This window comes from Loxodonta africana, chromosome 11, assembly GCF_030014295.1.
Source record: "Loxodonta africana isolate mLoxAfr1 chromosome 11, mLoxAfr1.hap2, whole genome shotgun sequence".
NCBI classification, from domain to species: domain Eukaryota; kingdom Metazoa; phylum Chordata; class Mammalia; order Proboscidea; family Elephantidae; genus Loxodonta; species Loxodonta africana.
In genome coordinates, this window is record NC_087352.1 from 18,734,349 (window position 1) to 18,756,465 (window position 22,117).

The 22,117-nt window shown below is 48.7% G+C and overlaps 2 protein-coding genes across 2 annotated transcripts; both read right to left on the bottom strand.

The window, feature by feature from the left end:
- Nucleotides 1-2,850: 2,850 nt before the first annotated feature.
- On the bottom strand, nt 2,851-9,155 carry KLK8 (kallikrein related peptidase 8). Its single transcript, XM_064293167.1, has 5 exons — nt 8,649-9,155; nt 7,454-7,677; nt 6,694-6,947; nt 4,122-4,255; nt 2,851-3,087 (listed from the first exon to the last, which is right to left on the bottom strand). The coding sequence occupies exons 1-5, from the start codon at nt 9,153-9,155 to the stop codon at nt 2,932-2,934; spliced, it is 1,275 nt and encodes a 424-aa protein (XP_064149237.1). The 3' UTR covers nt 2,851-2,931.
- Nucleotides 9,156-10,334: 1,179 nt separating this feature from the next.
- On the bottom strand, nt 10,335-17,767 carry LOC100659795 (kallikrein-9). Its single transcript, XM_010586552.3, has 5 exons — nt 17,725-17,767; nt 17,349-17,505; nt 13,855-14,120; nt 11,268-11,404; nt 10,335-10,880 (listed from the first exon to the last, which is right to left on the bottom strand). Exons 1-5 carry the CDS (start codon nt 17,765-17,767, stop codon nt 10,728-10,730), a joined length of 756 nt encoding a protein of 251 aa, XP_010584854.3. The 3' UTR covers nt 10,335-10,727.
- Nucleotides 17,768-22,117: the final 4,350 nt, after the last annotated feature.

Genomic DNA, 22,117 nt, shown 5'->3' on the forward strand with positions numbered 1-22,117 from the left:
CCAGCTGAGCTGAGAAAGAGGTCCATTTTTATGCCTATTCCCAAGAAAGGTGATCCAAATGAATGTGGAAATTATAGAACAATATCATTAATATCACATGCAAGCAAAATTTTGCTGAAGATCATTCAAAAATGGCTGCAGTAGGTAATTCACAGGCAACTGCCAGAAATCCAGGCTGGTTTCAGAACAGGATGTGAAACCAGGGATATCATTGCTGAAGTCAGATGGATCCTGGCTGAAAGCCGAGAATACCAGCAGGAAGATTCCTAGTTCTCTTTAAAAAAATAATCGAGTGCAACCACTTTGGAAATCCATTTGGCGCTTCCTTAAAAAGCCAGAAGTAGAACTACCATTAAAAAAACTGCCATACTACCATACTACCATACGATCCAGCAAACCCACTCCTTGGAATATATCCTAGAGAAATAAGAGCCTTTACAAGAACAGATACATGCACACCCATGTTCATTGCAGTACTGTTTACAATAGCAAAAAGACGGAAGTATCCAAGGTGCCCATCAATGGATGAATGGATAAATAAATTATGGTATAGTCACACAATGGAATACTATGCATCAATAAAGAACAGTGAGGGATCTGTGAAACATTTCATAACATGGAGGAATCTGGAAGGTTTTATGCTGAGTGAAATTAGTCAGTTGCAAAAGGACAAATATTATATAAGATCACTGTTATAAGAACTCGAGAAATAGTTTAAACAGATAAGAAAATATTCTTTGATGGTTACAAGATGAGGGAGGGAGGGAGGGATGGAGAGACAGGAGTATTAACTAATTAGATAGTAGATAAGAACTACTTTAGGTGAAGAGAAAGACAGCACACAATACAGGTGAGGTCAGCACAATTGGACTAAACCAGAAGCAAAGAAGTTTCCTGAATAAACGGAATGCTTCGAAAGCCAGCGTAGCAGGGGCGGGGGTTTGGGGACCATGGTTTCAGGGGACATCTAAGTCAATTGGCATAATAAAATCTATTAAGAAAACATTCTGCATCCCACTTTGGAGAGTGGCGTCTGGGGTCTTAAACGCTAGCAAGGGGGCATCAAAGATGCATCAATTGGTCTCAACCCACCTGGAGCAAAGGAGAATGAAGAACACCAAGGAGACAAGGTAATTATGAGCCCAAGAGTCGGAAAGGGCCACATAAACCAGAGACTACATCAGCCTGAGACCAGAACTAGATGGTGCCCAGCTACAATGGATGACTGCCCTGACAGAGAACACAACAGAGAACCCCTGAGAGAGCAGGAGAGCAGGAGAGCAGGAGATCAGTGGGATGCAGACCCCAAATTCTCATAAAAAGACCAGACTTAATGGTCTGACTGAGACTGGAAGGACCCTGGTGGTCATGGTCCCCAGACCTTCTGTTAGCCCAAGACAGGAACCACTCCCAAAGCCAGGCCTTCAGACAGGGATTGGGCTGGACAATGGCATAGAAAAAGATACTGGTGAAGAACGAGCTTCTTGGATCAAGTAGACACTTGAGACTGTGTTGGCATCTCCTATCTGGAGGGGAGATGAAAGGGCAGAGGGGGTCAGAAGCTGGCGGAATGGACATGAAAAGAGAGTGGAGGGAAGGAGCAGACTGTCTCATTAGGGGGAGAGCAATTAGGAGTATATAGCAAGGTGTATATAAATTTTTGAATGTGCCTGACTTGATTTGTAAACTTTCACTTAAAGCACAATAAAAATTAAAAAAAAAATAATCGTGTCTCAGGCTTTTATTGTTTTGTTAGCTGCCATGGAGTCAGTCCTCAACTTGTGGCGCCCCCACGCACTACCAAATGAATCGCTTCTCGGTCCTGTGACATCCCCATGGTCAGTTGCTGATCAAGCCATTGCAATCACAGTGTTTTCATTGGCTTATTTTTGGAAGTAGATTGCCAGGCCTTTCTTCCTAGTCTGTCTGAGTCTGAAAGCTCTGCTGAAACCTGTTCAGCACCATAGCAACACACAAGCTTCCACTGACAGTGGTAGCTTGCATGAGGTGCATTGGTTGGGAATCGACCCCGAGTCCCCTGCACAGAAGGTGAGAATCCTCCCATTGAACCACCACTACCTCATCTCAGACTTTAGAGGGGCTGCCAGTGCTCTGGTGACACAGTGGTTAAGTGCTTGGCAGTGGTTAAGTGCTTGGCTGCTAACGGAAAGTTCTCTGAGGGAGAAAAATGTGGCAATCTGCTTCCGTAAAGATTAACCTATTGCCCCATTGCCATCGAGGCAATTCCGACTCATAGTGACTCTGTAGGAGAGAGTATAACTGTCCCGCAAGCTTTCTAAGACTGAATCTTCATGGAAGCAAACGGCAATGCCTTTCTCCTGTGGAATGGCTGGTGGATTTGAACAGCCAACTTTTCGGTTAGCAGCTAGGTACTTAACCACTGCACCATCAGGGCTTCCTCCAGTAAAGATGACAGCCTTGGAAACCCTATGAAGCACTTCTAGTCAGTCCTATAGGGTTGTCATGAGTTGGAATCTACCCGAGGGCAAGTGGCTTGGGTTTGGTCAATTCTCTATTTGTGTATGCATATTTCACAATTAAAAGAGAACCCCGCACCCCGCCACCCCCCAAAAAGCTTTTAAACACTTTATCTGCTCAGAAAAACTTAACAAAAATCTCTTCAAGTCTGTCTTTTACAGAGCAGCCTATTGGCTGTTTGGAAACCGTTGTATGTCTTCTCTCCTGAAATAAATCTCTGACATTCCAATCTTTATAGAAAAAAGGGGTTGGGGGGGAGTCTCTTCAAGCAGTAGTGATGACTTCTGGGTCCTAGTCTCTCTAGAACTCTCACTAAATCTCCCAGCAGGGCCCACCCCCTCCACCCACCCTTCCCCGCAGAGCCAAAGAAAGACAGGCAAGAAGCCAGGTTGGAGTTTTTAGTTTATTGAGGGGAATAAAGGACTCTGAGGATCAACCCTTGCGGCCTGTGGTCTTCTTGATCCAGTCCAGGTAGCGGCAGAGGTTGGTATAAACACCAGGTCTCTCCGGCTGCCCACAGGGGTCTGAGCCCCAGGATGTGATGCCCTGGAGAACGCCACCACACACCAGCGGGCCCCCAGAATCGCCCTGTACCGGGATAGTAAGGGGAATTTCACTTAACAAGACCACAAGTTTCATTTCCCTGTGGCAGCCAGTGTTCAGTGACAGTTGTTTAGCGTAATAGCTCCCCTCCAGACAATGGAGATAAAAGCATTGTCCCCTGGGGCAAATCATACGAGATGGATAGGGCTTCCATGTACAAGGATACAGACAGGTTGTCTAAGGACACTGGCAAAAATCCTGGCCAATCAGGGAACAGAATGCTGTCTTGAGGGTCCAATCCAGAGAGAAGAGAGTGGTGATTACTTAGAGGAGATAGAGCTGAGGTGTCCTGCATTCATGGCCAGTGGTGAAGAGAATGGTGCCATTTCCCAGCCAATTGGGAAGAGGACATTATTTCCCAAGGAACCAATCATAGGAGAAGGTAGCCATGCTTGGGAACCCAAACCATGGCTGTAGAGTTGATTTCTATTCATAGTGACCCTATGAGACAGAGTAGAACTGCCTCATAGTGTTTCCAAAGCTGTAATCTTTACGGGAGCAAACTACCTCATCTTTTTCCCACGGAACAGCTGATGGATTCTAACTGCCGACCTTTCTGTTGAGTGCTTAGCCACTAGGCCACCAGGGCTCCTTTGGGAACCCAACCAGGTCCCAAGGGAAAGAGCCTGACTACCTGGCCAGAGGTAGAGTCAGTCCAAATTCCAGGAACTAACACTGGGAAGGGACGTAGGGTGCTTGCCTAACCTCTCGCTTCTAACTCTCTTTCATTGACACCTTATCTCGTTGCCTCTGATCCCCTCACTCCAGCTTGCACCCCAAACTGGAGGCAGGAGTTTCCAAGAAAATAGCAGTAACAGTTCAGCACTCCCAACCCCTGTGCTGTGTGACCTTCAGCTGAGAGTTTGCCCTTCTTGAACTTGGTTCTCACTCCGTTGAGATAGGGATGACCACTCTGAGTGCTAAGTCTTTGGGCACACTCCCCCTCCAAGCTTCAAGCCTCTACAGGTTGGTGAGGTGAGGGAACGAGGGAGGAAGGTAAGAGTTTGGATGTCACTCACCTGGCAGGTGTCAGCTCCGCTGCTGTCGCCGGCACAGATCATACCATCTGTGATCTTCCCGGGGTAGGCATCCTCACACTGCTTCTGGGGAAAGATTTTTACTTCTGCGCAGTTGAGGGTGTCAGGAAAATTCTCTGAGGGGAAAAGGTTATAAGTTCCAGAAAAGAGCAATCCTTTCGCTCCATCCCTGTCTGGGTCTAACCTCCCTGCTGTTTGCTGCTGCATGGGCAGTTTCCTGACATATTTTTACAGTGTGTCTCTTCTCCTCACAGTAAATATGTGGGGGCCACGAACATACAAGATAAATCTTGCCTACAAAGGACTCTGGGAGAGAACCAGAGTACCTAACTAGTGACCTGGACCAGGAAAAAAAAAAAAAACCCAAACACCTGACTGCATGGTAACATCAGTTGGAACCCATTAAATGGTACAAAAACAACACCATCCATCTTAGATTAGACATGTTTTTTCCTGGTTCCTTGCAAGTATCCTTGCACATAAGAACTAGGTATATAAACCCCTGCCCCGCACTGCCCCGTCCAGACCTCTGCCCTGAGGGATGCTCTACCCTTTGCTGTCCGTTGTGAGAAATCTTAGCGCCAGCCTCTGTATGTAAGTTCCCTAATAAAGCCTTGTCTGATCAGCCTGGCTTTTTCCACCTCTTTTCTTGGAATCTGACTTGTGCCCCTCATAGCCACTCCGATTGCTGGTCCCGTGGGGTGTGACAAAATGACGCCATGCTATTCCTCTTTCTCCACCAAAAAGGGGCCCTTGGACTTTACCTTTTGTTTCTAGTGGCTGAGGGACTTGGAGGTGCCCCCTCGTGACACTTTTGACTCTCTCTTTCTCTCAGTTTTCTGCTCTTCTCCTCCCCACAGACTACCAGGTCTTCAATTTCAGCTAAATCTTACTTCCTCCCAATGTCACCTCCTCCTAGAAGCCTTCCTTGACCACTCTAATTAAAACAGCACCCATCCATCACTACCTATCCTCTTAACCTTCGTACTATTTCACTATAGCCGTTACCTGAAATTTTATTTTGTATGTATTTGTTTATTGTCTATTTCCCCCACCTAGCATGCAATTCCATGAAGACAGGGATGTCTAATGGTTTATTCACCGCTGGATTCCAGTACCTAGAATAGCACCTGGGTCATACTAGCCAGCTGTTTTCAAATAGGTTCTGACTTATGGCAAGCCCATGTGAGCAGAATAGAACTGCTCCATAGAGTTTTCAAGGCTGTAACCTTTTGGAAACAGATTGCCAGGCCTTTCCTCCAAGGCACCTCTGGGTGAGTTTGAATCATCAACTTTTGATTAGTAGTCAGGCGCTTAATAGTTTGCACCACACCAAGACAGGTACTCAATAAATATGTCCTGAATTAGTGAATGAAAGTGAAATGGGTCTTTCTCATTAACTTCCTTTGGGGAAGAGACTTGAGGAAGAAAAAAAACTTTCATCTGGCACCTCATAGCAGCTCTTTGAAGGAGGGATGCAACTATTCATTTCCTCATTCATTCAACAAATATTTCTTGAGCACCTACTGTAGGCCAGCCACCATCCTGAGCCCTAGGGACACAGCAAAGAAGGAAACAGTTGTGACCCAAGCCCTCTTGGATCTCAAAATCTATTGGATTGTTATGTCATTTTGCAAAGGAGGCAAGTAGCTGAGAGATGGGAGGGACTTGCCCAGAGAAAAGGAACAATGCCACGTTTTGAACCTATCTGCCTGATTCGTAGCTGGACGACTTCCACAACATCACAGAGTCAGACAGGCGCAGACCTGAATCCTTGCTTTGCCATTAACTTACAAGTCAAGTTGTCTCTCAGAACTGAGCCCATATTTTCACCTATGAGGTGGGGTGAAGGCCTGCCTGGACTCTGAATTCCCAAAGGAAGGATTTCCATGGAGACCCAGACTTTAGGGGCCAGAGTGAAGAGGAAACTGGAGTCCTAGTCCATTGGGTCCTAAGAAAGGAAGAGCCTGAACTCCTGGTTTCTAGGGGAGGAGAGGGCTGGGGGCCAGCACTTTGGGGTTCAAGAGGGAAGAGGTGCTTAGAAGCCTGGTTTTCTGGGTCCCTGGGGAGCCCAAGGTACCTGGGTGGCGCAAACAGTTTGTAATCAACTACCAACTGAAAGGTTGGTGGTTTGAACCCACCCAGCAGCACCACAGGAGAAAGGCCTGGCAATCTGCTTCTATAATGATTACAGCCAAGAAAACCCTATGGGTTCCATCCTCCTCCCCCAGAAGCCTGTATATCCCAAATCTGAAAAGAGGATTACTTAAAATTCTGTACACCAAAAGGGCTCATAGCATGGTGCTCTCCACCATGAAGAAAAGATATTCATTTATTCACCTACTCATTCATTCTTTTTTGAGCCTTGCTCAACAATCTTTTAGTTTCTTCACTTTCCCCCACCACTCCTGTTAATATTGTGGCCTTCAAGGTTCCCAGCATAGGCCACCTGTGCATCTCAACAGCACAATCACTTTCCCTTCTTTGTCTCCTCCTGGGGACACTGGGCCCACCAACTCCTTCTCTCCCTCCCAGTACTGGCCAAGCCCAGTACCTCGGGGGCTGGTGACAGTGCCCCAGCCTGAGATGGTGCACTGCTGGCCAGCCTGGGGGCAGTGATCTGCCAACTTGATGGGCTTCACTTTGGGTCCCAGGGACGCCTGACGCCGTAGTCGAATGAGCATCACATCATGGTTGTGGTCCTCCCTGCTCCCGTTGTAGCGCGGGTGAGGGATGGACTCAGCTACAGCCATTTCTTGCCCATCCTTTTTCTGCAGGCTGTGATCTCCCAGGCGAACTGTGTACTTCCTGTAATAGTGGGGGTAGTTTGAGACCCAGGCAGGAGCCTGGAACCCTAACCTTCTCCTTCACAAGTTCTGGGAGCCCAGGCCCCCAGCCCCCTCCTCCATCAGATTTAGAAGTTCAGGACCCCAAACACTTCCTCCCTCAGACCTAGGAGTCAGGGCTCCCTGTTCTTCTCTCCTCAGACCCAGGAGTCCAGGACCCCAACCACCTCCTCCCCCAGACCCAGAAGTCCAGGTCCTCAAGCCCTTCTTCCCTCAGACCCAGGAGCCCAGACTCCTATCCCTCTCCTCACTCAGACCTGGAATTCCAGGCCCCCAGAACTCTCTTCCCTCAAACCCAGAATCTGGACCCCTGGATCCGTTCTTCCTCATACCCAGAAGTCTATGTCCCCAGCTCCCTCCTCCTTCAGACCCAGGAGTCCGAGGCCCCAGCCCCCTCCTCCCTGAGTCGATGCTCCAGTCCCCTCCCTCCACAGGCCCCTGCCCACCTCTGCCCGGGCATCCACTCACAGTTTTTTACAGTGGGCAGCAGTGATGACCCAGTTGCCATGGATAAGGACACCCCCGCAGAGCAGGTGGATGCCCTGGAACAAGCCCGCCTGCCAAGGCTGCGAATGAGGCTCGCACTCCTCACCCCCCAGCACCTTGGTCTCCTGTGCCCTCAAGTGTCCTATGGCAAGAGGGAGAGAATTGGACCGCGACCCTCTCAGGCAGTGACAGGGCCGGGAGAAGCACTGTTTTGTTCAATAAAAGGGCTCGTAGCATGGTACTTTCCACTACAAAGGGAGAACATTCATTCATTCATCTAATTCATCTACTCATTCATTTATCCACTTTTTTTTTTGAGCCCTGCTCAACAATCTTTTAGTTTCTTCTCTTTCCCCCATCACTCCTATTTATATAGTGAACTTCAAAGTCCATCTTGGGCCACCTGTGCATCTTAACAACACAATCACTTTCCCTTCTTTGTCTCCTCCTTGGAGCCAAGATTTGCTCATGGCTTGGGGTCCACTGGGCCCACCAGCTCCCCCTCTCCCTCCCAGTACTGGCCAAGACCAATACAATACTGTTCAGATGAACCATGGCAAGTTCTATGCCTGCCTCATGCCATGGCTATGCACCTGCACACACACCCAGGCGTGAAGCCCCAGGCCTCCACACGATGCCACACGAATTCATACATACACACAATCAAGCCCGTGAGTCATCACTAATGGAGTCACACACCCAAGCCCATTTCCACATGTTCTCACATGCCCGCACACACTCCGGCGTGCTCCCCTGTGTGCACTGCTCAGCAATCATCCCATCGCTGGTTTTTGGCATAATTCAAACTCTTACCTGTTCTACAGGCTCCACGCCAGAGGCATAGCAAGGGTAAGGAGTGCCCAGGGGCAATCTCTAAATTTGCGCAGCGCCCCACCCAAGCCAGCCTTGTCGACCGAGGTGGGGTGTGATTCCTGGGCCGGCCTCATCAGGTGCCCCCTTGCACTGGAGCCCGGGGGGAAATCCCCCCTCTAACCACTTCCTCCCTAGGCCTTTTCTCCAACCCTCCGCCCATCCTCAGGAAAGCTCACAGAGGCTCCCGCATGCAATCACACGCTTTCCACGTCCCCCACAAGCCACGGGTGTGTCCCAGCCCCTTCCCCGGCCCCCTCACCTGCTTCCAACAGGAAAAGTAGGAACGTCCAGGTCAAGACCACACCAGGTAGGGGGCGTCGCATGCTGGGGTCTGGGAGAGGGAAAGGGTGGGGCTGAGAGAGAAGGAAGCAGGAGCCTGAAATTCTAGTACAGGTATCTTGGAATTGGGACGGAGCTGAGAGAAGTCCATCCGGAGCTGTTCTCCCGCGTCCCGAGAAAAGAAGGGACTGGGGGACCCGGGTCCCTGAATTTGAGGGGTGAGGCCGCGTGACTGGATTCCTAAGCTCTTAGGGAGAATGGGAGTAGAGGTCCCAGACTTCTGGGTCCTCAGGGAGGAATGAGTTGGGGCCCAGATTCCTGGGTCTGAAAGGAGAGGGAGCTGGAAATCAGGAACCCTAAATCTTCGGGAGGAGGGGTTGGGGTCCCGGATTCCTAGGTCTGAGGGAGGAGGGGGCTGGGAACCCAGATTAAGGGTCTGAGGGAGGAGGAGACTGGGGTCCTGGATTCCAAAGTTTTGAGGAGAGGGCTGGGTGTCAGATTCCTGGGTCTCAGGGAAGAGACAGGTGGGCATCGGGACCTAAGCCTTGGGATGAGGGAACTGGAGACCTGGATTCCTAGGTCTTGAGGAAAAAGGGGGTCTGAAGCTGGGGTCCTGAACTTTAGGGGAGGAGAGTGCTAGGGGCCTGATGCCTGTGTCTGAGTACCTCTGCATCTCACCTCACAGAATCCAGGGGGCGGAGTCACCTACTGATTCGGACCTAGCGGAAGAGGTCCCAGAACTTCAGTTCTATATGGCCAGTACACGATTCTGGAGCCTTTTAACTGGGAATCCCCGCCTCCTGCTCCGCCTCCTTTTGCACTGGAACCCTTGGAGCATCCTGGAGCTGGAAGCCTGGGTCTGAGTGAGGAGGGGCTGAGGGTCTACAGAAGAATTCCTGATGGGGAGGGTAGAATCCTGGATTCCTGAGGCACCGGGGAGGAGGAGCTCAAGACTGTGACTCCTGGATCTGAGGAGGGGGAAGATGGAGGCCTGAACTCTGGGTCTGAGGGAGAAGGGGCTGGGGGCTCGAACTCCTGGGTCTGAGGAGAGGAGGACAGGGAGCCCTGACTCCTAGGTCTGAGGGAGGAAGTATTTGGGGTCCTGAACTCCTAAATCTGATGAAGGAGGGGGCTGGAGGTCTGGATTTCTGGGTCTGAGAGAGGAGGGGGCTGCGGGCTGAAGTCTGGGTCTGAGGAAGAGGGAATTGACAGCTGGATTCTGGTGGGAGGAGGCGGTCATCTGTAACCTGGAACGAAAAATGGCGGGTCTTCTTGGTTCAGAGACCAGAAGGTAAATCAGACCCACCTTCTGCCCCCTGAGAGGTTGGGGATCTGGGAAGGCAGGTTTGGGAGGCACCTTGACCTGGTTTCCCCTTCCTCTGGCGGCGGCAGGTTCAGCCCAAGCACAACCCAGGAGCCTTGCTGCAACAGGGCTGATGGAGACAAGCTTTAGGCAGGACTTACTAGAGGCTCAAGGATAATTGCAACGTGGCGCGGATTCGCTCCACCGCCCACCGTCGCCCTCCCTTCATCCCACAACGCAAACAGAAGGAAGGCGCGGCTCCTCGCTTTTATTGCAAAATCAGTCGTTGACTCTGAAGGGACGGAGAACATCCCTCAACTTCCCCCAATCGCGTCGCCGTCAGGATTCGAACCCAGAACACGCCCAGGGCGGGGCCGCGAGGGAAGGAATTTTTCGCTTAGCCAGTTCCAAGTGGGCGGAGCTATAGCATCCTCGACATCCTTGACCTCACTGGGGGCGGGATCCCTGCGCTAAGAGGGCGGAGCCACAAGGGATGGAGGCCAGACTGTAAGTTCCATTGTGCAAGCTTCCAAGGGACTGATCCAGCAGAGGAGCTTTGTTCCATGGGAGTGGTGTCAGTTGTCGGTGACGTCACATAGACGAGACCACGAGGGGCGGAGGCTTCTCTTTGCACCGTCCCAGGGGGCAGGGCTACAGAGTGGCTGAGGGGGCGGAGTCTGAATATGCAGAACAGTCCGAAGAGCAGCTGCAGGCCCAGGGCTGAGGCCATTTGAGGCTGGAGCCCTGCAGCTCTCCTGACCTCCGTCCCAGAGTCCTCTCTTAGCTTACTAAAGCAGGGGCTCAATTTTCCTCCATGGTCTTTCTGATCCAGTCCACGTAGTGACATACGCTGGTATAGACGGCGGGGTGCCGGGGTTTGGAGCAGGGCTCTGCGCCCCCAGAGACCACTCCGGCCAGGGTCCCATCACAAATCAGGGGGCCCCCAGAGTCACCCTGTGGACGGGATAGGAAAAGGAAATGGTTAGACAGGTCTATTCTTGATCATTACGTTGACCACCTTCTCCTCAGGAAGGCCTCCAGTTCTCCCCTCTTCCAACATCCAGGGGTGCAGGCTCCCAGGCCCTTGTCCTTCAGACCCAGGGTGTTCAGTCCCCAGCCCCCTCTTCCCTGGAGTCTAGGTCCCAACTTCTTCTCCCTCAGTCCCAGGAGTCTTGACCCCCAATCCTCTTTCCCTTCTGATTCAAGAGTCTGGGCCCCCAGTCCATTTTCCCCCAGGACTCAGGCGTCTCATCTCCCTCTTCCCTTTGACCCAGAAAGTTAAGGGGTCCAAACCCTTTCTTGCCCAGGACCTAGCACCCTCTTTCCAGAATAAGGTCTTACCTGGCAGGAGCCGCGGCCGCCCTCCCACAGGCCGGCACACAGCATGCGGTCAGAGATGTGGCCTGGGTATGCCGAATGGCAGAGTTTGGGCTCCAGGATGCTGATGTTGGCACACTGCAGAGTCTTTGGGTACTCCACTATTCGGGGAGGAGGACCACAAAGGATCAGCAGCTACCTCCATCACACACAGTCCCCCCTTTGGACCCTCCCTGCAGCCATCCCAAAGAAGAGAGGAACCGTGGGGCCACAGCGTAAGATTCAGAGAGAGACAAGAGACAGAAGAATAGACATAGAATCACAGCATAAAAGAGAAACAGAGGGAGAAGGCGAGGGAGGAAAGGGAGAGAGTGAGAGAGAGAAAAAGATGTAGAGAGAAAAGAGACAAGGGCAGATACATACATAACTCATGCAGACATAAATAGAGGCCATGGAGAGACGTAGAGACCTCTCAAGTGGAAAGAGATTTTCCGAGGATACAATGAAGAAAGTAAGGAGAAACGTGCTCAGAGACATCAAGGGGGAAGGTGCCGGGGAGATAAAAATGGGAAGAGACATAGTGAGATGGTCATGGATGGAGACAGAGATAGAGATATACAGACACTAGATATATAGAGGTAGATAGTTAAGAAGTAAGGAGCCCTGGTGGAACAACGGTTAAGCACTCAACTGCTAACTGAAAGGTTGGCAGTTCAAACCCGCCTGGAGACTCTACAGGAGAAAGGCCTGGTGATCTGCTTCTGTAAAGATTAAAGCCTTAGAGACCCTATGGGGCAACTCTACTCTGTCACATGGGGTCACTATGAGTCAAAATCGACTCGACGACACCTAACAACAACAGTTAAGAAATAGAAACAAATTAAAAAAAAAAAAGACCACCAAACCAGTTCCCATCAAGTCAATTCCAACTCATGGTGACCCAATGTGTGCAGAGTAGAGCTATGCTCCATAAGGTGTTCAAGGCAGTGACCTTTCAGAACCAGACCACCAGGCCATTATTCTGAGGTGCCTCTTGGTGGAGTCAAATGCTTAACCATTTGTGCCACCCAGTGACTCCAGAAGCAGATATTTAAAAATAAAAACAAAAAAACATTGCCGTGCAGTGGATTCCAACTCATAGCAACCTTATAGGGCAGAGTAGAATTGCCCCATAGGGTTTCAGATGGTGTAAATCTTTACAGAAGCAGACTGCCACATCTTTCTCCTGTGGAGCAGCTAGTGGCTTTGAACCGACAACCTTTCAGTTAGCAGCTGAGCACTTAACCACTGCACTATCAGGGCTCCTAGAAACAGATATAGATAAACATATAAACGTATATAATATATGGGTTCAAACTCAGATGCCTCCAGGGCCCTGATGGGTAATACGAATGAAGGGGACTGTGCAAGGGGACAGTCTCCAATGGGGTGGACTGTAGTGAACCAGTGAACTCATGTCACGTCTGGAGGGGCAACCTCTACTAAATCTACAATAGTTGCTATTTTAAGAATGCCAATTCTTAGTATTCTTTTAGAATGTCAATTCTTTGAATTTTTCAAGCAAATCCAGAAATCTGGCTTTCACATAATATCTCTCAGGTTTTAGATGAGGGCAGCAACATTCATACTTTTGTCAAGATACTTTGAAAACCAGCTCTGATCTAGGAGGCCAAATTTGGCTAACGGATTGCTGATTTGTGACTCAGAGACTGTTGTTGTTGTTAGGTGCCATTGGGTTGGTTCCAACTCATAGTGACCCCATGCACAACAGAACAAAACACTGCCCGGTCCTGCACCATGTCCACAATTGTTGTTATGCTTGAGCCCATTGTTGCAGTCACTGTGTCAATCCATCTTGCTCAGGGTCTTCCTTTTTTATGATGACCTTCTACTTTACCAAGCATGGGTCCTTCTCCAGGGACTGATCCCTCCTAATAATGTGTCTAGAGTATGTGAGATGTAGTCTTGCCATCCTTGCTTCTAAGGAGCATTCTGGTTGTATTTCTTCTAAGACAGATTTGTTCTTTCAAAAATAAATATGCCTTATTTCCATTCTAAGAGCATTTTTTTCCTTCATATTTAAACATTTCTGAAATCAGGATATGTCTTTCAGTAAATGATGTCATACAACGATCAATTCGGCCATTTTTTTCCCATGCTTAGTGGTTCATAAAATAATGATGCAGCTTACAACTTATAGCATCTTGTATTTGATGAAATACATGGATGGATGGATGGATGGATGGATGGATGGATGGATGGATGGATGGATGGATGGATGGATGTTATTTTTAGGTGCTGTTGAGTCAGTTTTGACTGATAGTGACCTAATGTGACAAAGTAGAACTGCCCCATACAGTTTTCTAGGCTATAATCTTTATGGGACCAGATTGCCAGGTCTTTCTCCCACGGAGCCACTGTGTGGGTTTGAACCACCAACTTTTCAGTTAGCTCCCAAGTGCTTAATCGTTGTGCTACCAAGGCTCATAGGTAGATGGTAGATAGATAGATAATTGGATGGATAGATAGATAGATAGACATGAAGAGAGAGAGAGCAGAGCCAGACCCTTGACATGGGACACAGGAGTTTATATTGCAGGCAAGGCCATACCTTCTGGGCTGGACACAGCCCCCCAGCCTGAGATGAGGCACTGGGTGCCTGGGGAGACACAGGTCTCGCTGAGGTTGAGGGGTTTCACAGCAGGACCCAGGTGTGCTTTCCTGGGCAGGCGGATTAACATGATGTCATCATTGTGGTCTTGGGCACTGAGGTCTTGGTTGAATCCAGGGTGAGGGAAGAAGTCTGTGACCCGGAACAGCTGCTCTGGACCCTCCCATTGCCAGAGATGGTGCTCCCCAAGGCGAGCCCACAGGTACCTGTGGGGACAGGCCTTGGAGGTCAAGCTGGGGCAAGGTGGGTGTCTTCTCTGCCCCGGTCCTCTTTTTCTTTCTACCAGGGTGCTGTGTGACCCTCCACAAGACACACACCTTCTCCGGGCCCCCATCATCTATCTGTGACCCAGGGTGTGATTTTAAGCAAGACACGCACGTTCTATTTTCTTGTGTGTCAGGGTGCTGTGTGATTTTAAGCTAGGCACATATACTCTTTGGTTCCCCATCATGTATTTATGACCCAGGGTACTGTGTGATTTTAAGCAAGGCATACACCCTCTCTGTTTTCCTCTCCACCAGAGTGCTGTGTGGCCCACCACAAACCACACACCCTCTCTGGGCTCCTGCTCCAACTCTGTCTCTTTGTCTGCCTGTATCTTCAGATCCCTCTCCCAAAAGTTTGAAGACCGTCCTAGCTCCATATTGAGTAAGCCACCTTCCTCTCTGTCCCACCCAGAGCCCTGGTAGTGACCTGGGTCTCTTGGAACTATGTGGGCACATGGGGGCCCCACCCACCATACAACAACAGCACCACCTCATACTCCTGCAGGTCAGGTGGTTTCTGTGGGAAGTGGCTGTGTGTGTGTTTGTGTGTGTATGTACAGAGGAGGAGGGGATATGAAAAATCCCCAAATTGGTCGTCTTGGCTCAGCCTGTGACCTTGGGCTTCAGCCTGCCATAACCCTCACCCCTCAATGCATTTCTTTCTGCAGTCTAACCTCAAGCCCTCTTGCTGCAGTCCCAGCCCACTTGCTCTGCTCTTGTTCTGTGCTCTGGACAGATAAGGACCCTTTGGGGTTGTACATGTTCACCTTCTAGCCTCTGACATTAAGGGCCCAGCTAAATGACTTAGAATTCAGGATTTGGGGAGTGTGGGGTGTTATTTCTATCTCCGTCCCTCTCTGTCACCCTCTTTATCTTGGCTCTGTGTCTGAGAGGCCAGCCTTGTATACCTCTCTCTGTTATGTTTGCCTCTGAATTTCTTCTACCTCCATATCTCTGCTTCTATCTTGCTCTGTCTTTGGGTTGAAATCCAACCATTGTTCTCTCAGCCTGATGTACATGCCTGAGCTAAAAGAGGCCCCATTGGGGAGCAATGCATGATGGGAAATTCTCACATAGATGTCCTAATATCTGTGCATCATTTCTGGAGGGAAAAATATTGGACCAATATGGATGGCCACTCTTCAGAGATCAGGTAGAGAAGATTCCTGCATCAGGTAGACTCTAGGGTTCTAAGACTTCAGAATGCCCAGAACCAGAGATTCTAGAATGCTAAGATTCTAACATTCTATGAAGGAGCCCTAGGGCACAGTGGTTAAAGCACTCTGCTGCTAATTGAAAGGTTGGTAGTTCAAACCCGCCAGTTGCTCCACTGGGGAAAGATGTGGCAGTGTGGTTCGGTAAAAATTACAACCCTGGAAACCTTACGAAGCAGTTCTACTTTGTTCTGTAGGGTCACTTTGAGTTGGCATCTACTCAGCGGCAAGGGGTTTTAACATTCTATGAATCCATGACTCTGGGATAATAAGACTAGAATTTCACCATTCTGGAATTCTATAAATTTGTGGATTTAGACATTTAAGGGTTTGAGATTCAAATAGTTTACGATTCTAGAACTCTCTGAATTAAAGCTTTCAGGATTTTAAGAATCTGGAATGGTAATATTCTGGGATATTAGGTCCATTAGATTGTAGATGGTTATGAATGTAAGGCATTTAGGATTCTAAGCTTTTTAGAATTCCATGAATCACAGTATCCTAGAGTGCCATGAGTCAAAGATTATAGAACTGTTCATATATTCAATGAACATAAAATACTCTGAATCTGAGATTCTAGTATTGTGCTGTTCAGTACGGCTACTGTGCTCTGATGTGGCTAGTCCAAATTGAGATGTGCCATAAGTGCAAAATACATGCTAGATTTAGAAGGTCTCTTATCCCCAAAAAAGATAAAAATATTTTATTTGTAATTATTTAAAAATTTGATTACATGTTGAAATAACAATATTTCAAATAGGTCAGGTTTAATCTATTATTAAAATCAATTCTGCGTGTTTCTTTTCACTTTTTTAATGCATCTATTAGAAAACCTAAACTTAGGTGTGTGGCTTGTGTTATATTTCTATGGGACAGTGCTGCTGTAGAATTTTAGTATTCTAATACTCAGAATCTATGATTCTAGAATTCTCTGAGGCTAAAGTTCTAGACTTTCATGGATCCAAGACTTTCAGATTCTAAAACTGGATTTTGCTGGATCACAGTCTAGGATTCTAAGAGGCTAAGTAAGTTTCCAAGCTTAGACTCTTAGGATCAAATATTTTAGGACTAGAGCTTTAGAAGGAGTTCTGGTGGCACAGTGGTTAAGTGCTCAGCTGCTAACTGAAAGATTGGTGGTTCGAACCCACCAGCTGCTCTGTGGGAGAAAGATGCAATAGTCTGCTTCCATAAAGATTTACACCCTCGGAAATCCTACGGGGGAATTGACTGGAGGGCAATGGGCTTGGTATTGGTTTAGAGTTTTAGAGGAGCCTTTGAGTGGTGCAAATGGTTAAACACTTGACTATTAGCCAACAGGTTGGTGGTTTGAACCCACCCAGAGGTGCCTCAAAAGGCAGGCCTGGAGATCTGCTGTTGAAAGATCACAGCCTTGAAACCCCTGTGGGACAATTCTGATCTGTACACACGGGGTCGCCATGAGCCAGAATTGGTAATAAAGTTCTAGACTTTCAAGGATCCAAGACTTTCAGATTCCAAGACTCCAGATTTCTCTGGATCACAGTCTAGGGTTCTAAGAGCCTAAGTTTCCAGTCTTAGACTCTAAGGATCAAATACCTTCAGATTCTCTAAGTTTTAGAATTTGGGAAGTCTACTAAGAGTTGAACTTTTGGTAATATACATAGAGGCTGCTACAGCTCCTGCTTAGGTCCCTGGGCGGCACAAATGGTTAAGTGCTGGACTACTGGCCAAAGGATTTGTGGTTGGAACCCACCCAGGGATGCCTCGGAAACCTGATGATCTGTTTCCTAGAAGGTCACAGCCTTGAAAACCCTATGGAGCAGTTACTCTGCACACATGGGGCCTCCACAATCTAACGCAACTAACAACAACTACAAAAGCTCCTGCCTACAGCTCCCTAACAGGGGCTCCTCCATCCTTCCCTTACTCTCACCCCCCCCCCCCCCCGCCAGCATGGTTAGCCCGGGTCACTCACCGTTTGCGGCAGTGGGCGGCTGTGAGCAGCCAGCGGTCACTGATGAGGGACGCCCCACAGAAGAGGTGGGTGAGGAAGAAAAGGCCTACCTGCCAGGGCTGCGAGTTGGGGCGGCATTCCTCTGCCCCGATGGCCCGAGTGTCTGCCCAGATGTACCCTGGAGTGGAGGTGGGGAGCAGAGGATTCATGAAAGGCAAATGGAAATGGCGGGGGCGGGGGGGGGCGGTGGACGCTGAGGGGATGCTGAGAAGCTTAGAGCACAGAGTGGTGGAAGTGGGGGAGCTAAGGGCAAGATGGGTGGGTGGTGACCCGGACCAGGGAAAGGCAGCCGGGATGGATGGCGGGTGGGGGCGGTGGTGAAGGGCAGGGGCCTCACCTGCCAGAAGAGAGAGCAGAGAACAAACCAACACTAGCTTCATGACCTCCAGACGCCTGGGTCTCCGAACCTGCCCTCCTTTGCCCAGGGTGCTTCTTTATGGTAAGCCATGCCATCACCTTCCTCCACCCTGGGGCCGCCTCCCTGATTAATCAGAGTTGGGTAATGCCACAGGGGGAGGGGGAAGCCCTGGGACCATGACGGGACCTTGGGAGGGATAGGCAAGGCAGGGAACCCCTGTCAGGATGAGCTGGCTGTCAGCTCATTGGAAGTTTGGCTAGATTGAGGGAGGGGGTGGTGGAATGTGGAGATGCTGTGGGATTATCTCGGGTCACCAGAGGGCAATCCCCATCCCCATGACCTCAGGATGCAAGATCTGGATACAGGATAGTTTGTAGCCTGGAGAAGGAAGAGGGAGAGGAGGAAGATCCCTAAAGGCGGGGTCCTGGGGGAGGAATCAAGTTTGTCTTGAATTAAGCTGGAGTGAGTTGGCTCTGACGTCATAGGGAAGGCTGGGCGGGGGGTGGCCCAGAAAGCAGGCTAGGGGTGGGGGTAAGAACCAGGACTCTGAGGGAAGAAGGCAGGCACCATAGGGGATGGGACAGAGAAAGAGAGACAAAAAAAGAGAGGGAGATAGAGACACGGAAGGACCCAGGGAGAGACAGACAAAGAGCACCAAGTATGAAAGCTGTACACATGTACTCACCCTAAGAGCCCTCTCTGCTCTGGAAATTTGAGCCCCTAGATGGCACAAATGGTTAAATACTCAGCTGTGAACTGAAAGGTCCATTGTTCGAACCCACCCAGAGGTGCCTCGGAAGAAAGGCCTGGCGATTTGCTTCCAAAAGATCACAGCCATGAAAACCCTATGGAACACAGTTATACCCTCCAACACATGGGCCCCCCATGAGTCCAAACTGACTCCAAGACAACTGGTTTGGTTTTGGTTTCCAGTCCCAACTGAATTAACTCATTCCTGTCTGGAGGAAAACCCCCTTCCCCACACTCTACTACCCCAAAAGACTTCGGTGTCCAACCTGCCTAGAACCAAACACCTTTCCCCTTCTCTTGGTATCATCAGATTTATGTCCTATTTTTTTCCACCCCATCTGTCCACCATTGCCCTTCCCATCACCCCATCCTCCTTATCTCTCTCTCCATCTCTCCTTCTCACCAGGTGAACAGCTCCTGGAATGTCCAGCCCAGGTCTGACTCATCTCTCTGTCCCCAACATCACCTGGTTCAGGGCTGGGCTCAGGGGAGGTCTCAGGAGATGTTAACTGAATGAGTGAACATCTTTCTCCATATTCTTTTCCTGGAGAACCCCTACTCATCCTTCAGAAAGCAATCTAAATGCCCCCTCCTCCAGGAAACCTCTGATTTCTCCAGGCAAAATCAATTTTTTCCTCCCCTGGGCACTCATAGCCCCTTCCACTTTCCTCTACCACAGCCTTGATTATCAAGCTGGGTCTGGGCTCACCTTGAATGCTCCATCACTACGGTGTAGTGGTTTGGAGCACAGATTCTAGAACTGGACCCAAACCAAAAAATCAAACCTGTTGCCATCAAGGTGAGTCCAACTCATGGTAACCCCATCTATTATAGAGTACAACTGAGCTCCATATGCTTTTCTTGGTTGTAATCTTTACAGAAGCAGTTTGCCAGGCCTTTCTCCCATGGCACTGTTGGCTGGGTTTGAACCACCCACCTTTTGATTAGTAGCCAAGTATCAACCATTTGCACCACCCGAGGACTTGAGAACTAGACTACCTGGGTTCAGACTCAACACTGGCTGTTATTAAGTGTGTGGCCTTGAGCAGGAAACCCTGGTTTCATAGTGGTTAAGAGTTTGACTGCTAACCAAAAGGTTGGCAGTTCAAATCCACCAGGTGCTCCTTGGAAACCCTACGGGGCAGTTCTACTCTGTCCTATAGGGTCGCTAGGAGTCAGAATAGACTCAATGGCAATGGGTTTTTGGTTTTTAGCCTTGAGCAAGTCATGGGATCTCTCTTAGTTGCTCCATCTGTTAAGTGGTAATAATAACCAGAGTTGTGGGGAGAGATTACATTAATTGTCACATATGAAGCAGTTACAACAGTGCCTGGTACATAGTGAGCACTCAATAAATATGCTTATCCTCGTCCCATGGATCCCAGGGCTCTGTTACAGCACATATCACCCAGTACTACAATTGTCTTACTTCCTCTCCAGAGAGGGAACTCTTTAAGACCAGTGACTGAATACCCACTATGTACTAACTGCCATACTAACTGCTTTTAAATGTATTTTAATAGATACCTTTGTTGTTTACTTCTTGTCAGGCAGTTTGGTAAGCATTTTACGTATATTATCTCATTTAACTCTCACAAGAGTGTAATCAAGCAGCCATTATGACTATCTCCATTTCACAGAGGGACAAATTGAGGTAGAGAGAGCATTCAAATAATTTGTCTAAGAGTACACAGTGAGTGATAGGAATGCATTTCCTTTTCTACTTGTTGAACTCCTAAACCAAAAACCCACTGCCGTCAAGTCGATTCCGACTCATAGTAACCTTATAGGGCAGAGTAGAACTGCCCCATAGGATTTCCAAGGAGCAACTGGTGAATTTGAACTGCTGACCTTTTGGTTAGGAGCCGAGCTCTTAACTACTACACCACCAGGGCTCCTGGTAAACTCCTACTTATCCTTAAAAACCCCACAGAAACCTCTGAGAAGCCTTCTCTGATTTCTTCAGGCAGGGTCCTTTGTCCCTGTACCTACGCCCTGTATCTTCTTCTATCATGGTGCGGTTATTCATTAATTCAATAGTGCATTGAGTGACGTCTGTGTTCCAGGCACTGAACCAGGTGCTTTGAAAATCACAATGAACAAATCAAAATTCTCATGGACTGAGGGCTGGGGGGAGACAGACCATAATCAAGTATACAAATAAATGGGATAATTTCAGATATAACAAGTATTGCAAAAGAAATAAACAAAGCAGTAGAATTGGTGATTGCGGGGGGGATCCTTTAGCCAGGGCAATCTGGAAAGGCTTCCTTGAGGAGATGACCTTTGAGTAGAGGCCTGAATGAGAAGAATGCAAACCCTGCCAGTCTCCAAGACTAGACTAGCAGCTCCTTGAGGGTAGGGCCTGGTCTGATTCATCTCCAGGGCTTAGTACAGGACGGGACTCAATAAACATTTGCATTTGCGGAGTGACTCAACAAATGGGTGAATTGCCTTTAAAAATTGAGTTTTCAAGTTCCCGCCTACTTCCCTTCTAATTCTTGGATGACAAACTCAGCTGATATGCCTGACTGATGCTTCCTGGGTGTGCTAACTAGGGGCAGGGGAAGAGTCAGTGGAAGGGATCTGATAATCATGCCTTGAGCGCCTCATGTATACCAGGCCCTGTATACCAGTCTTCTGTGGGCTTTACGTGTGTTGTGCTCACCACTTAAACCCCAGCACTCAGCACATTAAAAAAGAAAAAGAAAAGAAAGTTGCTGCAGAGTCAATTCCAACTCATGGTGACCCCACGTGTTTCAGAGTAGAACTGCACTCCATAGGGTTTTGTATCAATAGTTGTGATCTTTCGGAAGTAGATGGCCAGGCCTTTCTTCTGAAGCACCCTGGATGGATTCAAACTTCCAACCTTTGGGTTAGTAGCTGAGCGCTTAACCATTTTCACCATCCAGGGACTCCAAGCATATAATAGATGGTCAGTACCTTTAAGCTGGTGTTTGAAAAGAGAAACAAAAGCAACCTACGCTTTATGGAAATTTTCTGTTGTGTATACGTTCAGCTTATGTTACTGCTCCAAAGTCTATGCTAAGCTGAGACACACAGACATCTATTAGTTTTGGCTGGATTCTATATATGACTCCCCCCCTCCCCAGCATAGAAATAGCAATAGTTACACAGGGACAATTTCAGGGAGAGGAAAACTATTCTCCCAAGTTTTCAGGGGGAGTGGGGCGAAAACAAAAGCTAATTAACAAGCAAATAAACCAAAAATGGTTTCCCTAGATTTCAGAGGGCTTTCTTTGCACAAGTCCTTAGTTGGCACAAATGGTTTGTGCTCAACTACTAACCAAAAGGTTGGTGGTTTGAACTCACCCGCAGCCTGGTGATCTGCTTCTATAAAGATTACAGTGAAGAAAACCCTATGGAGCAGTTCTACTCTGTAACACATGGGGTCGCCATGAGTTGGAATTAATTTTATGGCAATGGGTTTGTTTTTCTCATTTTTTTTTTCCCTCTGTATGTCTCCCGCCTTTACCCACTTGCTCAGCTTTCTGGTCTTGGAGGCTGGGATGGATGTAGGGTGAGGTCCCCTGAGTTCCAGTGGCCCCATCAAGGCAGAGAAGGCACCAGATGACTCAGAGCTCGCCCAGACCCTGCTGGG

What these genes read in the sequence shown, in the direction of transcription:
- KLK8 (XM_064293167.1), bottom strand. Translation starts at nt 9,155, where the DNA reads ATGCCCACCTGTCTCTTCCCTGAGACCCAGGAATCTGACACCCAGCCC. An exon ending in CATGCGACGCCCCCTACCTG is followed by an intron (nt 7,678 to 8,648) that starts GTGTGGTCTTGA and finishes TGAACAAAACAG; the next exon opens with TGCTTCTCCCGGCCCTGTCA. An exon ending in GCGGAGCTGACACCTGCCAG is followed by an intron (nt 3,088 to 4,121) that starts GTGAGTGACATC and finishes ATCCCGGTACAG; the next exon opens with GGCGATTCTGGGGGCCCGCT.
- LOC100659795 (XM_010586552.3), bottom strand. Translation starts at nt 17,767, where the DNA reads ATGAAGCTAGTGTTGGTTTGTTCTCTGCTCTCTCTTCTGGCAG. An exon ending in GGCTGTGTCCAGCCCAGAAG is followed by an intron (nt 11,405 to 13,854) that starts GTATGGCCTTGC and finishes CTCCCCGAATAG; the next exon opens with TGGAGTACCCAAAGACTCTG. An exon ending in GCGGCCGCGGCTCCTGCCAG is followed by an intron (nt 10,881 to 11,267) that starts GTAAGACCTTAT and finishes TCCCGTCCACAG; the next exon opens with GGTGACTCTGGGGGCCCCCT.